Genomic DNA, 17,273 nt, shown 5'->3' on the forward strand with positions numbered 1-17,273 from the left:
GCCTTGCCAGCGACGCCCACATCCCATGAACGTATATAAAAAAAATCCCAGGACATCACTCAAACAATCTGACTCAAACTATCAATACGGAATTATTTGTGGTTCTATGAGCTTTCTGAAGTTTTGTTTGAAAATATCATGAGTATTTAAGCTAATCCTTTAAAAAGATTTTATGGCTGTTTTACTTCAAGACAAACATTCCCCAACCAAAATAACAGTCCAACAGATTCCAGCATCTCTCATGATCTCTGTACAATAAATTGATTTGTACGAAACTACATTTCAGAACATCACAGCATAATAAATTTTGTTTGTGTAAATCTGTGGGAAGTAAGGTTCATTCTTGTCAAGCGAATGAAATGCTGATGCTTTGGGCAATTCTGCTTTTCCCACATATTTCAATCGAAACAATATTGTTGCCTTAGCAACCGCCAAGCATTATACAGTGCGTTCTACATTAGGTACGTGTGATAAAGTGCGCTCTACATTGGGCTTACGATGGAGCATGTTCTAAATCAGCCATGTGTGACAGAGCATGTCCTATACTATGCATTATGGAATGTGTTGTACATCAGATGTTAAAGCAGGATAATTAATACAGTGATATAGAAGAAGTGAAAAGGAGGGAGTGATAGATGATTGTTAAGAGAAGCAATAATACAGAAGCCATGAAAGAGAAACAACGAAATGCTAACTGTGACAAAGAATCAGTAAAAGACAAGTGATGATAGAGAAGCAAAGATGGAGAATACTATAGGATGAAGAATTAGAGATACCTTCAGTGGTACGACGAGGTTGACCGAAGTAGTGGCCACAGCCCTGGCTTGAAGAATTCCTGGAATGTTAACTGGGTCTGGTTGAATGGAAAGATTCTTAATTATGCCAGGATCTTTCCCACCTCCACAGTTATCCCAGGAAAATGTTCCAACGTTTAAAATCTGTAAAATGCAAAACAAATCATTGGAAAAGGACTAAAATGTTTTTGCATCAGAAAGAGCACAAGGTATAGACAGAGAAAAAAAGGAGGCAGAGAGTCACATAGATAGAAAGAGAGATACAGATGGAGAAAGAGATAAAGAGCCATATTTTCAGTGAAGTCCAGGTATGATCTTGTGTTAGTTAGTAACACTTGGGCCTTGAGTCAGAAGGTTGTGGGTTCAAGAGAGCACATAAGCTAGGCTAATACTTTATTGCAGTACTGAGGGAGCATTAAATTGTTGGAGGTGCCATCTGTTGTTCTTGGAGGAAAAAGAGCAGAGAGTTGTCCTGACCAACATTCATCCCTTACCCAACACCATGAAAAATAGGGTTACTCATTTACTGTTCATGGGTCCTTGCTGTCTGAAAATCGGACATTTACCTACATAATCACAGTGACTGCACTTGAAAAAGAATCCACCAGTTGTAAAACACATTGGGACATCTTGAGGAGGTGAATGGCTGATATAAGTGCAAGATTGCTTTTTCTTTATGAATGCTTAGCATGCTCATACCACATTCCTCTGTGCACTATTTTTGGGCTTGCACCCCATAGAGAAAGAAAGAATGGCATTTATATAGCACTTTCACAACCTCAGGACATCCCAAAAAGCTTTACATCCAAAGTACTTTTGAAGTGTAATCACTGTTGCAATGTAGGAAACACAACGGCCAATATTCTGCACAGCAAAATCCCACAAACAACGATAATGACCAGATAATTTATTTTAGTGATGTTGATTGAGGGATAAATATTGGCCAGGACACCAGGGGAGAACTCCCCTGCTCTTCTTCGAATAGTGCCATGGGATCTTTTACATCCTGAGAGGGCAGACGGGACCTTAACATCCAAAAGACAGCATCTCCAACAGGACAGTACTCCCCAGTACTGCACTGGAGTGTCGGCCTAATCTTGTGTTCAAGTCTCTGGAGTAGGCCATAGTGTCTTAATGTAACTTTCACGTAAACCAGAATTTGACAGCAAAAAAAGCCCAGTTTGAAAACACTAGCACTATGCCTTAAATTTCTGTGTTTTTCATCTTTCCTCCCTTTAAGTATTTGTAGTTCTCTCACCTCTGAGTCAGAAAGTCGTGAGTTCAAGCCCCAGGCCAGACACTTGAGCACATAATACAGTGTGATAAGAAGAGCAGGGGAGTTCTCCCCGGTGTCCTAGCCAACATTTATCCCTCAACCAACATCACTAAAACTGATTATCTGGTCATTTATCTCATTACTCTTTGTGGGACCTTGCTGTGCGCAAATTGTCTGCTGTGTTTGCCTACATTACAACAATGGCTACACTTCAAACCTATTTCATTGGGTGTGAAGCATTTTGGGATTCCCGAGGATGTGAAAGGTGCTACATAAATGCGAGTTCTTTCTTTTTTATGGCCTCTCTCTCTCTCTCTCTCTCTCTCCCCCAAACTTAGGCATGGAAGTTAGTCGCGTAGTTACAAACAATTTTTATTCATCCTCAAAAGTAATTTCATTGAGTCAGCTACACTACAATGTAATGAACAAAACTAATATAAATTATAATACTTTTCTAGGAAGAAAATCAATAAAGCAGGCCTTACCTACAATGATCAAATATGCAGACTGTTTCATCAGGTAAGAGGATGAGTTTTTATAATGACAACCAAAAACCCAAAACTTAAGAAAATATTAAACTAATTAGCAATTTTCCTTTTTCCACCAAGCATCTCTGCCTGGAAATTCTGCGTAGGTTCTCCCAAAATCGCATTGTAACTTTGTCAGAGAGATCGGCTGAACCCACAGAAAAAAATCAGGTAAATGGCCATCTACATAGAACTTACAGCACAAAAACAGGCCATTCGGCCCAGTTGGCCTTCGCCAGCATTTATGTTCCACATGAGCCTCCTCTTACTTCATTTAAGCTGTTTCTTTGGGCTTCTGTCGAAGTTACTACAAAGTTAGTGATGCAATTTTGGGGCCATTGTTATTATAGGACTCCTGCTTATACATCATATTTACATTCAACACTTGTTAATTAGAATTCCCTCCTTACATGGATGATAACATAATCCATCCAGGAGTTCGATCCTTTAATTTCACCCTTTCTCTCGTGTTCTTGTTCTCATTTATATACAGCTCTCTCGGCTGTATATAAATAAGAGATTCAACCACCCTAACAACTCAGGATTTGTTCCCCGCAGGGATTGGAATGTAGCCTCGATCAATATAATAAAATTATTATTTGACTTTGATTTTGGTTTTTAAAAAATAAAACACAGCTTAACCTTCCCTTCTTATAAAAGGGGGCCTAAAAACAGACACAAAAAAAGGATCTGTTCCAAATTGAACAAGCAATGCTAAAATTGAATTGCAAAATTTCACTTACCACACTAGCATTTAGAACTGGAATAGTCTAACCTATAATCAAATCAAGTGGCAAAACATGATCCACCAGCAACTCCTGTATGAGTAGCAGGAAATACATTCATGATCCACCCACTCTCTTTGCAGCTTGTGAGCAAGTGGATGAGTCAATTACTGTGAGGGCCCAGCAAGAACTGGCATGCAGGTGGTAGCATGCTACTGCAATAGGACTTTTCTGTTTAATCTCTTTGGCATCCTATCTGCCATTGTAAGCAACTAAAATACTCATTAATGGTTGACCAAAGAAAACCAAGAAAATCTAATACAAAAAGGGACTGATTCAAACCCTGACAAAGTAACTTGAATGAAGAAAAATGCATCCAATTTGTAAATTGAGGCAAGAGTAAGAATTAATCACCCAAGAAGCTTAACCTTTGGGCTACCACCAATCACGTAATCATTTTGGTGCATCAACTTCTATAAGCCACTAAAGTGGCTCATAAGAACATAAGAACATAAGAAATAGGAGCAGGAGTAGGCCAATCGGCCCCTCGAGCCTGCTCCGCCATTCAATAAGATCATGGCTGATCTGATCCTAACCTCAAATCTAAATTCATGTCCAATTTCCTGCCCGCTCCCCGTAACCCCTAATTCCCTTTACTTCTAGGAAACTGTCTATTTCTGTTTTAAATTTATTTAATGATGTAGCTTCCACAGCTTCCTGGGGCAGCAAATTCCACAGACCTACTACCCTCTGAGTGAAGAAGTTTCTCCTCATCTCAGTTTTGAAAGAGCAGCCCCTTATTCTAAGATTATGCCGCCTAGTTCTAGTTTCACCCATCCTTGGGAACATCCTTACCGCATCCACCCGATCAAGCCCCTTCACAATCTTATATGTCTCAATAAGATCGCCTCTCATTCTTCTGAACTCCAATGAGTAGAGTCCCAATCTACTCAACCTCTCCTCATATGTCCACCCCCTCATCCCCGGGATTAACCGAGTGAACCTTCTTTGTACTGCCTCGAGAGCAAGTATGTCTTTTCTTAAGTATGGAGACCAAAACTGTATGCAGTATTCCAGGTGCGGTCTCACCAATACCTTATATAACTGCAGCAATACCTCCCTGTTTTTATATTCTATCCCCCTAGCAATAAAAGCCAACATTCCATTGGCCTTCTTGATCACCTGCTGCACCTGCAAACTAACTTTTTGATTTTCTTGCACTCGGACCCCTAGATCCCTTTGTACTGCAGTACTTTCCAGTTTCTCGCCATTAAGATAATAACTTGCTCTCCGATTTTTCCTGCCAAAGTGCATAACCTCACATTTTCCAATATTGTATTGCATCTGCCAAATCTCCGCCCACTCACCCAGCCTGTCTATATCCCCTTGTAGGTTTTTTATGTCCTCCTCACTCTCTACTTTCCCTCCCATCTTTGTATCATCTGCAAACTTTGATATGTTACACTCGGTCCCCTCCTCCAAATCATTAATATAGATTGTAAAGAGTTGGGGACCCAGCATCGACCCCTGCGGAACACCACTGGCTACAGGTTGCCAGTCCGAGAATGTACCATTTATCCCAACTCTCTGCTTCCTGTTAGATAACCAATCCTCCACCCATGCCAGAATATTACCCCCAATCCAGTGATTCTTTATCTTGAGCAATAATCTTTTATGTGGCATCTTGTCGAATGCCTTCTGGAAGTCCAAATACATTACGTCCACTGGTTCCCCTTTATCCACCCTGTATGTTATATCCTCAAAGAACTCAAGCAAATTTGTCAGACATGACTTCCCCTTTGTAAAGCCATGCTGACTTTGTCCTATTAAATTATGTTTATCCAAATGTTCTGCTACTGTCTCCTTAATAATAGACTCCAAAATTTTACCCACCACAGATGTTAAGCTAACTGGTCTATAATTTCCAGCCTTCTGCCAACTACCCTTTTTAAATAAGGGTGTTACATTGGCAGTTTTCCAATCTGCCGGGACCTTTGCCGAGTCCAGAGAATTTTGGAAAATTATTACCAAAGCATCCACAATCCCTACTGCCACTTCCCTCAAAACTGGACATCCATGAGGCGCTGTGGGCCATCAGCAGCAGCAGAATTGTATTCCGGCACAATCTGTAACCTCATGGCCCGGCATATTCCTCACTCTACCATTACCAACAAGCCAGGGGATCAACCCTGGTTCAATGAGGAGTGTAGAAGAGCATGCCAGGAGCAGCACCAGGCGTACCTAAAAATGAGGTGCCAACCTGGTGAAGCTACAACTCAGGACTACATGCATGCTAAACAGCGGAAGCAACATGCTATAGACAGAGCTAAGCGATTCCACAACGAACGGATCAGATCAAAGCTCTGCAGTCCTGCCACATCCAGTCGTGAATGGTGGTGGACAATTAAACAACTAACGGGAGGAGGAGGCTCTGCAAACATCCCCATTCTCAATGATGGCGGAGTCCAGCACGTGAGTGCAAAAGACAAGGCTGAAGCATTTGCAACCATCTTCAGCCAGAAGTGCCGAGTGGATAATCCATCTCAGCCTCCTCCCGATATCCCCACCATCACGGAAGCCAGTCTTCAGCCAATTCGATTCACTCCACGTGATATCAAGAAACGGCTGAGTGCACTGCATACAGCAAAGGCTATGGGCCCCGACAACATCCCAGCTGTAGTGCTGAAGACTTGTGCTCCAGAACTAGCTGCGCCTCCAGCCAAGCTGTTCCAGTACAGCTACAACTTTGGCATCCACCCGACAATGTGGAAAATTGCCCAGGTATGTCCTGTCCACAAAAAGCAGGACAAATCCAATCCGGCCAATTACCGCCCCATCAGTCTACTCTCAATCATCAGCAAAGTGATGGAAGGTGTCGTCGACAGTGCTATCAAGCAGCACTTACTCACCAATAACCTGCTCACCGATGCTCAGTTTGGGTTCCGCCAGGACCACTCGGCTCCAGACCTCATTACAGCCTTGGTCCAAACATGGACAAAAGAGCTGAATTCCAGAGGTGAGGTGAGAGTGACTGCCCTTGACATCAAGGCAGCATTTGACCGAGTGTGGCACCAAGGAACCCTAGTAAAATTGAAGTCAATGGGAATCAGGGGGAAAACTCTCCAGTGGCTGGAGTCATACCTAGCACAAAGGAAGATGGTAGTGGTTGTTGGAGGCCAATCATCTCAGCCCCAGGGCATTGCTGCAGGAGTTCCTCAGGGCAGTGTCCTAGGCCCAACCATCTTCAGCTGCTTCATCAATGACCTTCCCTCCATCATAAGGTCAGAAATGGGGATGTTCGCTGATGACTGCACAGTGTTCAGTTCCATTAGCAACCCCTCAGATAATGAAGCAGTCCGAGCCTGCGTGCAGCAAGACCTGGACAACATCCAGGCTTGGGCTGATAAGTGGCAAGTAACATTCGCGCCAGATAAGTGCCAGGCAATGACCATCTCCAACAAGAGAGAGTCTAACCACCTCCCCTTGACATTCAACGGCATTACCATCGCCGAATCCCCCACCATCAACATCCTGGGGGTCACCATTGACCAGAAACTTAACTGGACCAGCCATATAAATACTGTGGCTACGAGAGCAGGTCAGAGGCTGGGTATTCTGCGGCGAGTGACTCACCTCCTGACTCCCCAAAGCCTTTCCACCATCTACAAGGCACAAGTCAGGAGTGTGATGGAATACTCTCCACTTGCCTGGATGAGTGCAGCTCCAACAACACTCAAGAAGCTCGACACCATCCAAGATAAAGCAGCCCGCTTGATTGGCACCCCATCCACCACCCTAAACATTCACTCCCTTCACCACCGGCACACTGTGGCTGCAGTGTGCACCATCCACAGGATGCACTGCAGCAACTCGCCAAGGCTTCTTCGACAGCACCTCCCAAACCCGCGACCTCTACCACCTAGAAGGACAAGGGCAGCAGGCGCATGGGAACAACACCACCTGCATGTTCCCTCCAAGTCACACACCATCCCGACTTGGAAATATATTGCCGTTCCTTCATTGTCGCTGGGTCAAAATCCTGGAACTCCCTTCCTAACAGCACTGTGGGAGAACCGTCACCACACGGACTGCAGCGGTTCAAGAAGGTGGCTCACCACCACCTTCTCGAGGGCAATTAGGGATGGGCAATAAATGCCGGCCTTGCCAGCGACGCCCACATCCCGTGAACGAATAAAAAAAAGACCCTAGGATGTAAGCCATCAGGTCCAGGGGATTTATCCGCCTTGAGTCCCATTAATTTACTGAGTACCAATTCCTTAGTGATTTTAATCGTATTTAGCTCCTCCCCCCCTAGAGCCCCATGTTTGTCCAGTGTTGGGATATCCTTAGTGTCCTCTACCGTAAAGACTGAAACAAAATATTTGTTCAGCATTTTTGCCATCTCCATGTTTCCCACCATTAATTTCCCGGTCTCATCCTCTAAGCGACCTATGTTTGCCTTAGCCACCCTTTTTCTTTTTATATAACTGTAGAAACTCTTGCTATCTGTTTTTATATTTTTTGCTAATTTATTTTCATAATCTATCTTCCCTTTCTTAATCAATCCTTTCGTTACTTTTTGCTGTCTTTTGAAGACTTCCCAATCTTCTATCCTCCCACTAAGTTTGGCTACCTTATATGTCCTTGTTTTTAGTCAGATACTGTCCTAAATTTCTTTACTTAGCCATGGATGGCTGTCATTTCTTTTCCACCCTTTTTTCCTCAGTGGAATATATATTTTTTGAAAGTTGTAAAATAATTCCTTAAATGAACACCACTGCTCATGTACCGTCTTACCCTTTAATCTCTTTTTCCAGTCCACTTTAATCAATTTCGCTCTCATACCATCATAGTCTCCTTTATTCAAGCTCAGTACGCTTGTTTGAGAACCAACCTTCTCACCCTCTAATTGGATATGGAATGTAACCATGTTATGGTCACTCATTCCAAGGGGATCCTTAACTAGGACATTATTAATTAATCCTGGCTCATTACACAGGACCAGGTCCAAGGTTGCTTGCCCCCTTGTAGGTTCAGTTACATACTGCTCAAGAAATCCATCCCTAATACACTCAATAAACTCTTCCTCAAGGCTACCCTGCCCAATTTGATTTGTCCAGTTAATATGATAGTTAAAATCACTCATAATTATAGCTGTTCCCTTATTACATGCCCCGACTATTTCCTGATTAATACTTCTTCCAGCAGAGTTGCAACTATTAGGAGGCCTATATACTACGCCCACAAGTGTTTTTTGCCCCTTATTATTCCTTATCTCTACCCAAACTGTTTCATTATCCTGATCCTTTGTCCCAATATCTTTTCTCTGTATTACAGTGATTCCTTCCCTTATTAACATAGCCACCCCACCTCCCCTTCCTTCCTGCCTGTCCTTCTTGATTGTTAAATACCCTGGCATATTTAATTCCCAGTCGTTGTCACCCTGTAGCCATGTTTCTGTAATGGCCACAAGATCATACCCATACGTCGTTATTTGTGCCGTTAACTCGTCCATTTTGTTACGAATGCTACGTGCATTCAGATAAAGAACTTTCAAATATGTTTTGTGACACTTAGTTCCTGCTTGTTCCTTTTTTAACACTTTACCTTTTACTCCATACCTTCTGTCCCTTCCTGATACGCTTTCCTCCGTCTCCCTGCTCAGGTTCCCAACCCCCTGCCACAGCTTTGATGCTGGGTTAATCGCCTTACGCCTTCTAGTTTTCATTTTATCTGTCGTGCCTAAAGTACCTAAAGTGCCTAAAGTACACTTTCTTTCCGCTGCTCTATGCTTTTCCCTTTCACTTGTTCTTGAACAACTGTTTGTACTATTTGTATTGTAGATTTCCCCTGGGTCTTCCCCTCTCTTGCTGCTCTCAACTTTATTCCCTTCTGACTCCCCGCTCAGGTTCCCATCCCCCTGCCACTCTAGTTTAAACCTTCCCCAACAGCACTAGCAAACACCCCCGCGAGGACATTTGTCCTGGTCCTGCTCGGGTGTAACCCGTCACGCTTGTACAGGTCCCACCTTCCCCAGAACCGGTCCCAATGTCCCAGGATTCTAAATCCCTCCCTCCTACACCATCCCTGCAGCCATGCATTCATCCTGTCTATTCTCCTGTTCCTATTCTCACTAGCACGTGGCACCGGTAGTAATCCTGAGATCATTACCTTTGAAGTCCTGCTTTTTAATTTATCTCCTAACTCCTTAAATTCACCTTGCAGGATCTCATCCCTTTTCTTACCTATGTCGTTGGTAGCAATATGGACCACGACTACTGGCTGTTCACCCTCCCCCTCCAGAATGCCCTGCAGCCGCTCCGTGACATCCTTGACCCTAGCACCAGGGAGGCAACATACCATCACGTTTGCGGCCGCAGAAACGCCTATCTGTTCCCCTTACAATTGGATCCCCTATCACTATAGCCCTGCCACTCTTCTTCCTCCCCTCCTGTGCAGCAGAGCCACCCGTGGTGCCCCGAACCTGGCTCTTGCTGCTTTCCCCTGATGAGCCATCTCCCCCAACAGTATCCAAAGCAGAATATCTGTTTGAGAGGGAGATGGCCCCAGGGGACTCCTGCTCTACCTGCCTAGTCCTTTTACTCTGCCTGGCGGTCACCCATTTCCTTTCTGCCTGCGTATTCTTTACCTGCGGTGTGACCACCTCACTGAACGTGCTATCCACGATAGTCTCAGCATCGCGGATGCTCCACAGTGATTCCACCCGCAGCTCCAGCTCCGAAAGACGGTTAGCCAGTAGCTGCAGCTGGACACACTTCCTGCACACATGGTCGCCAGGGACACTGGTAGTGTCCATGACTTCCCACATAGTGCAGGAGGAGCATATCACGGGTGCGAGCTGTGCTGCCATGACTTGCCTTAGACTCTTAGACTCTCTTCCCGCTCTAGGCCTCCCCTTTTATACTCTGCTCACCTCTCGGACTCTCCTGCCTCACCTGTGATGTCGCACAGTAGTTGTCTCTTTTTGCAGGTCTGCTGCTGCTTTTATTCCACAATCTCAGTCTTCTACTCTCAGGTCCACTGCCGCTCTGCGGGAAAAGTTAGGAAAAGCAAGGCAAAGCATTGGATGCTTTGGGTCTCTGTGTCAAGCCAAAAACATTTCAAGATTTGGCCTTTCACTGATATAACGAGGTCAACTTTTAATATTATAATCCATTTGCAGAGACTTGCTTTGCAGCCAATCAGGAATCAAATATTACTTACAGAAATTGCCGCAATAGATGGCAACACAGATGAACAAATAGGATTTTATTCTAATCAGAAAAAAGTAATAACTAAGATAAAAGTTAGAATATCTAATAAAAGTAAGCAATATCAGGTAATCAATTTTGAAGAAAGGGAAAACTGTGCAAGAACTGAAACCATTATACAACAATGCCAAGCACGGTAGGTACAGAATTCCTGGGAGCTTCCGGCCAGTATACTAAGTAAGCACAATAACATCCATTTTAGAACAATGTAATCATAAAACAGAACACAAAACTGAAACCACAATGATAATGCCTAGGAAAAAAGGAAAGGATAGGAGAGGGGTATGGGACATGGATATTGGGGGTATGACACCTGTGTTAAAAAATGCAGAGAGAAGTAGTGCAAGCACGCTATGTCCTCCTACAGGAACAGCATTGGATAGAAAATATATTCCATAATGGGTACAAGAGAGGGGATGGGATAAGAGAGAGAGAACTTGGAAGTTGTACCCTGCCTTCACGAGGCCACACCTGGAATATATATCCCGTTTTAGTGTCCGTTTTATGGAAAGGATATAGAGCTATTGGAGGGATGAAGATTACGAGGCTAATTCCTAAACTTGGAAGGAGGAATTATGAGGAGAGATTGTCCAGCCTGGAACTTTAAAGACATCTTAAAAAATTTTCAGGGATGTGCAAAAATTAGATCCAGGAAAGTTCTTGAGCATGATTTTAGTATGGAGCCGGGAAGGGAGCGGGGGTGGGGGAAGATAATCGGATATAAAACCCGGAAGTTAAGTTGGCAGGTCACGATCTTCATGGGGGCAATAAATTTTACTTCCAGGCTTTGAACTCGGCAGCCAACCTGATTGACAAGCTGGCACGCTGTCGGGCAGGAAGGCCAGGGATCGGAGAAGAGGGAGGATGGGATCGTGGGCCGTGGAGGTCAATGGTTGGGGGGGGGGGGGTTGATACCGGGAGGAGATCGGGGTCGGGGTAGTGGGGTGGGGGGGGGGGGAATGCCGATGGAGATCTGGGTGGGGGGGGGGGGTGCTGATGCCGAGAGGAGATCGGAGGTCGGGTGGAGATTGCAGACATCAGAGGTTGGTCGCAGTTCGGGAGAAGAGATTGGAGAAGGGGTGGGTGGTCCACCGTGGCAGGGGTGTGTCCAGCAACATGAGGTGGTCCAGCATGAGGGACGGGGATGGGTGGGGGGGGGGGACCGGGGGGAGATTGGCCGTTTGGGGTGTCCTGTCGGTCAAGTGAGCTTGTTGAGCCTGGAAGAAGCATTCTTGCTCCTCCTGACACACAAGCAGTGCAATAAAAACATTCATCTCCTGGATCCGGCCCTTCCCGCCTGCTTTCACCTGACGTGAATTGGAAGTGAAGGGAAATCGAAGCAGGTAAGGTTAAAGTTGTTTTAGTTTTACAATACTCAAAAAATTAAGCACCCCAATTATCGCAATGATGTACATTGCCCCTTTAAGTATCGGCCCGTCGGCTATAAGTGGGGCTGGACTTCTAGGTGTCTGCTGCGCGTGCGCATCCAAACGCGCCTGGGTCAAACCCAGAAGTGGGCACGTTGGGGCCGGGATGCGGTCCTGCTCCAAAAATCCACTATTGTTACAGCTCACCGGCCCCCAATCCACCCGTTCTTGGCAGTTAAAATTACCCCCCTTGTGTCAGGCACAGGATTCGAGGACTATGGGAGACAATTGAAAGTTCAGAGTTTCAAAAAATTGGAAACTTAAGACAATTCTTTTTTAGTAAGAGGTTGATAAAGATGTGGAATATATGACCAGCAAAAAAGGGGAGGGGTGGAACAAAAGCCAGTAAAGGTTTTAAAAATTGACGAATTCCTATTAGTAAATAGGATCAAGGTACTAGAACCTGTGTATAGAACCTGATGAGAGGTTTGGAAGGGTAGATAGAATGAACCAATGGTTTATCCTGCTTAAAGCATTACTATGCTATTATCTCACACAGGGGGCAGTACTGGGTGAGGTGAATGGGATGGAAAGAAGGTTGGCGAAATTAGCCTCCAGCAACAGAAGAGGATGGGGCAGGTGGGGTTGCTTGAGATTTGAGCACATAATCCAGGCTGACACTTCAGTGCAGTACTGAGGGAGTGCTGCACTGTTGGAGATGCCATCTTTCAAATGAGACGTTAAACCGTGGCCCCGTCTGCCCTCATATATGGACGTAAAAGATCTCATGGCACTATTTCAAAGAGGAGCAGGGGAGTTCTCCCCAGTGTCTTAACCAATATTTATCCCTCTACCAACACCACTAAAACAGATTACCTGGTCATTATTTCAATGCTGCTTGTGGAAACTTGCTATGCACAAATTGGTTGCCACGTTTCTTACATTACAATGGTGACTAAAAAAGTACTTAATTGGCTGTAAAATGCTTTAGGACGTCCTGAGGTTGTGAAAAGTGCTACATAAATGCAAGTTCTTCTTTCTTTCGGAGCATACATTCTCAGCCCAGACTCTAAATCCCGCCAGTAGGCAGAATCACCCCTCACATCCAGCTCAAGGTCAGTTTATTCCGCTCATTGATAACAGGCAACTGCCATGGTGTGTTGCAGTTTGACCTAAGTGCAGATAGAGGAAAGGCATGTGAGAGTAGCAGTGGGTAAACAGAAGATAAACAGAAGAGAGGGTGCCATCCACTGATACTTTCAGGGACTCTAAGGACGGATGTGTTTTCCGCCTGGCAATCCCAGAAGCTCTCAGCGATGCCAAAGGGGCCCATATTTTTATGGCAACACTTCCAAGGGAGGGCAGAAGTGAGAGGAAGGAAAAAGATGTGTCTAGGCTCATGTTATAGTGTCGTGACCTGTCGCACTGTGGTGCTTCAGCTGAACATTGATGCCACCGATATGTAGATTCAACGGTCACTGCACCAATGACAAACTGAAAGGGCATCGCAGGCTAAAATTCAAAGATTGTGGTGATGGAGAATTCACAAAACAGTCAACTGGCACTGCACGAATCACATGGATTTTTACTGATGGAGGATCCCCAAAACAAATACACAGTGGAGAAAGGCTTTCATTAAACTTATTGATGCAGGACTCATCAGACAAACAATCGGCATAGCATGACTTTCATGGATTTAATAGATACAGCAAGAATTTCATCCAGCAAGAAGAGCTGCAAAAGATAGCACACTGGTTGATATCCAGCAAGAGGGAGTGACATCATCGAGAGGCGCATTTATTGCCCATCCCATGTCAAACGGTGCTAATGGATGTTGGATGGAGCTGGAAATTGGGCGGTTTCTGTGACGGGTGGCCAATCCGCAATCCCAGTTTTACAACTGGGTTGAAAGTGAACCCCACTTACTTTCTCAGTTTTAAGGGGGAACCCACTTTTATTCCCCCCCACCCCCGCCTGTTAAAAGAACCAGCATTAAGGTAATACACACAGTATTCGTTTTTCCTGCCCAATGGCAGCAACACTCACCACTCGCCCAGTATCACGACTCCACTCCTGAGACAGGCTCGCCTGCACTGTCCCGAAACAGATATAATAAGCGAGGAATCCGAGTGGCGACATGTTTTTTTTGTGTTAAACTGCTCCCGGTATCGGAGCTTTGCTCAAAATATATATGATGTGGAGATGCCGGTGATGGACTGGGGTTGACAATTGTAAACAATTTTACAACACCAAGTTATAGTCCAGCAATTTTATTTTAAATTCACAAGCTTTCGGAGATTTTCTCCTTCCTCAGGCAAATGTTTCAAGATCTCCTTGAAGCCTACGCATTTATACATATTGAACAATAAAACATGGTGTTTACAGACTGCCCCTGCAACTGCCCGTTGCCAAGGCAATCACCGTGTTCAGACAGAGAGGTGTTACCTGCAGAACCTCCGAATACACATTCAACAAAAAAACAAACAGGGAAAAAAAAACAGAGAAAAAAAAACACAGAGAGAGGCAGAAACATCCGGAAGGCAGAGAGAGCCAGCAAATGACCCATTATATTAAAAACAGATAACATTTGTTCGCTGGTGGGGTAACGTGTAGCGTGACATGAACCCAAGATCCCGGTTGAGGCCGTCCTCATGGGTGCGGAACTTGGCTATCAATTTCTGCTCGACAATTTTGCGTTGTCGTGTGTCTCGAAGGCCGCCTTGGAGTACGCTTACCCGAAGGTCGGTGGATGAATGTCCATGACTGTTGAAGTGTTCCCCGACTGGGAGGGAACCCTCCTGTTTGGCGATTGTTGCGCGGTGTCCGTTCATCCGTTGTCGCAGCGTCTGCATGGTCTCGCCAATGTACCATGCTCTGGGGCATCCTTTCCTGCAACGTATGAGGTAGACAACGTTGGCTGAGTCACAGGAGTATGAACCATGCACCTGGTGGGTGGTGTCATCTCGTGTGATGGTGGTATCTGTGTCGATGATCTGGCATGTCTTGCAGAGGTTACCGTGGCAGGGTTGTGTGGCGTCGTGGACGCTGTTCTCTTGAAAGCTAGGTAGTTTGCTGCGAACGATGGTCTGTTTGAGGTTGGGTGGCTGTTTAAAGGCGAGTAGTGGAGGTGTGGGGATGGCCATAGCGAGGTGTTTGTCCTCATTGATGACATGTTGAAGGCTGCGGAGAACATGGCGTAGTTTCTCCGCTCCGGGGAAGTACTGGACGACAAAGGGTACTCTGTTGGTTGCGTCCCGTGTTAGTCTCCTGAGGAGGTCTATGCGATTTTTTGCTGTGGCCCGTCGGAACTGTCGATCGATGAGTCGAGCGTCATATCCCGTTCTTACTAGGGCGTCTTTCAGCGTCTGTAGGTGTCCATCGCGTTCCTCCTCGTCTGAGCAGACCCTGTGTATTCGCAGGGCCTGTCCATAGGGGATGGCCTCTTTGACGTGGTTAGGGTGGAAGCTGGAAAAGTGGAGCATCGTGAGGTTGTCCGTGGGCTTGCGGTAGAGTGAGGTGCTGAGGTGCCCGTCTTTGATGGAGATTCGTGTGTCCAAGAAAGAAACTGATTCTGAGGAGTAGTCCATGGTGAGCTTGATGGTGGGATGGAACTTGTTGATGTTATCGTGTAGTCTCTTTAGTGATTCCTTGCCGTGGGTCCATAGAAAGAAAATGTCGTCGATGTATCTGGTGTATAGTGTTGGTTGGAGGTCTTGTGCAGTGAAGAAGTCCTGCTCGAACTTGTGCATGAAAATGTTGGCGTATTGGGGTGCGAATTTGGTCCCCATGGCTGTTCCGTGTGTTTGGGTAAAGAACTGGTTATCGAAGGTGAAGACATTGTGATCCAGGATGAAGCGGATGAGTTGTAGGATGGCTTCCGGAGATTGGCTGTTGTTGGTGTTGAGTATTGATGCTGTCGCAGCGATGCCGTCATCGTGGGGGATACTGGTGTATAGTGCCGAGACGTCCATCGTGGTGAGAAGTGTTCCTGGTTCAACTGGTCCGTGGGTACTGAGTTTTTGTAGGAAGTCTGTAGTGTCACGACAGAAGCTGGGGGTTCCCTGTACGATGGGTTTCAGGATGCCCTCGATGTATCCAGAGAGGTTCTCACACAGGGTTCCGTTGCCTGATACGATGGGACGTCCGGGTGTGTTGGCTTTGTGTATCTTTGGGAGGCAGTAGAAGTCTCCCACGCGGGGATTACGTGGGATGAGAATGCGTAGGATGCTTTGAAGGTCTGGATCGAAGGTCTTGATCAGTTTGTTGAGCTGGTGGGTGTGTTCTTTGGTCGGATCTGCGGGTAACCGTCTGTAGTGTTCCTGGTTGTCCAGTTGTCGGTATGCTTCTTTGCAATAGTCTGTTCTGTTCTGTATGACTATGGCTCCTCCTTTGTCCGCTGGTTTGATGACGATGTTGCGGTTGGTCTTGAGAGCGTTGATGGCGTTGCGTTGTGCTCGGGTGACATTCTGGACTGTCTTCTGAGTGCGGCTGATGAATCTGGCATTGACGCATTTCCTGACAGCTTGAGCATACATGTCCAGCTGAGGGCAGCGACCCTCCGGAGGAGTCCAGTTTGACTCTTTCCTCTTCGGTTGCTGTACCGCGGATCCCTCTGTCTGCTGTTCCGGATCGTCGATTGTCTCATTGGGTTCGCTGCTGAAATCTTGGGGTTTGTGGTAGAATTCCCGGAGCCTCATTCTCCTGATGAATTCCTCTGTGTCCGCCGCGAGACTAGTGGGGTCCATTTTGGTAGTGGGGCAGAAATTGAGCCCTCGGCTGAGAACTTCGATTTCGTCTGGTTGAAGGGTGTGGTCGGATAAATTGACAATAGACTTCCCTGTGGTTGCAACCGTGGTACCAGGGGAAGCTTGGTCGTTGCTGGTGGTGATGCCGAGTTTCTCAAGCTTCCTGCTCTTGGTTTTCATGTAGGCAGCGTAGTTCCGTTGCCTCGTCTGTTTGGCGGTATAACGTAGCTGGTCTGCTGTGTCCTGAGTACAGGTTGAGAGTATGGACTCTATCTTGGTTTCGAGGTTGTGGCGTCTGCTGTAGAGTTGGTGTATGAGATGGTTGCGGAGTGTGCGAGAGGTACGGCGGCAGAGTCTCTCAGCGTAATCCGAGTTGTATGTGGACTTGAGTGGGTTCGTGATCTGGAGTCCTTTCGGGATCTTGTCTGCTTTCTTGCAGCTCTGTAAAAACTTGATGTCTGTGTCTAAATGCGCGATCTTCTTGGATATCCTTTCCACTGTGAGCCGGCAGTTTGTGGTGTCGATGGTAGTCATGATGTGGAGATGCCGGTGATGGACTGGGGTTGAC

The 17,273-nt window shown here is 45.8% G+C and overlaps 1 protein-coding gene across 3 annotated transcripts in view; it reads right to left on the minus strand.

Annotated features, from left to right (window-relative positions):
• LOC137332073 (ganglioside GM2 activator-like) overlaps nt 1-17,273 on the minus strand; it is a 35,125-nt gene that overhangs the window by 5,259 nt on the left and 12,593 nt on the right. For 2 of the 3 annotated variants that reach the window (XM_067995795.1, XM_067995794.1), the window contains exons 2-4: nt 14,007-14,141; nt 10,279-10,371; nt 777-938 (exon numbers count right to left, since the gene is read on the minus strand). In XM_067995795.1, coding sequence (XP_067851896.1) covers nt 777-938; nt 10,279-10,371; nt 14,007-14,099 — 348 coding nt within the window. In that variant the 5' untranslated portion in view covers nt 14,100-14,141. The remainder of the gene's footprint in view (nt 1-776; nt 939-10,278; nt 10,372-14,006; nt 14,142-17,273) is intronic. The other variant, XM_067995796.1, reaches the window with a different exon arrangement.

Source organism: Heptranchias perlo, chromosome 14 (genome assembly GCF_035084215.1).
Source record: "Heptranchias perlo isolate sHepPer1 chromosome 14, sHepPer1.hap1, whole genome shotgun sequence".
NCBI classification, from domain to species: domain Eukaryota; kingdom Metazoa; phylum Chordata; class Chondrichthyes; order Hexanchiformes; family Hexanchidae; genus Heptranchias; species Heptranchias perlo.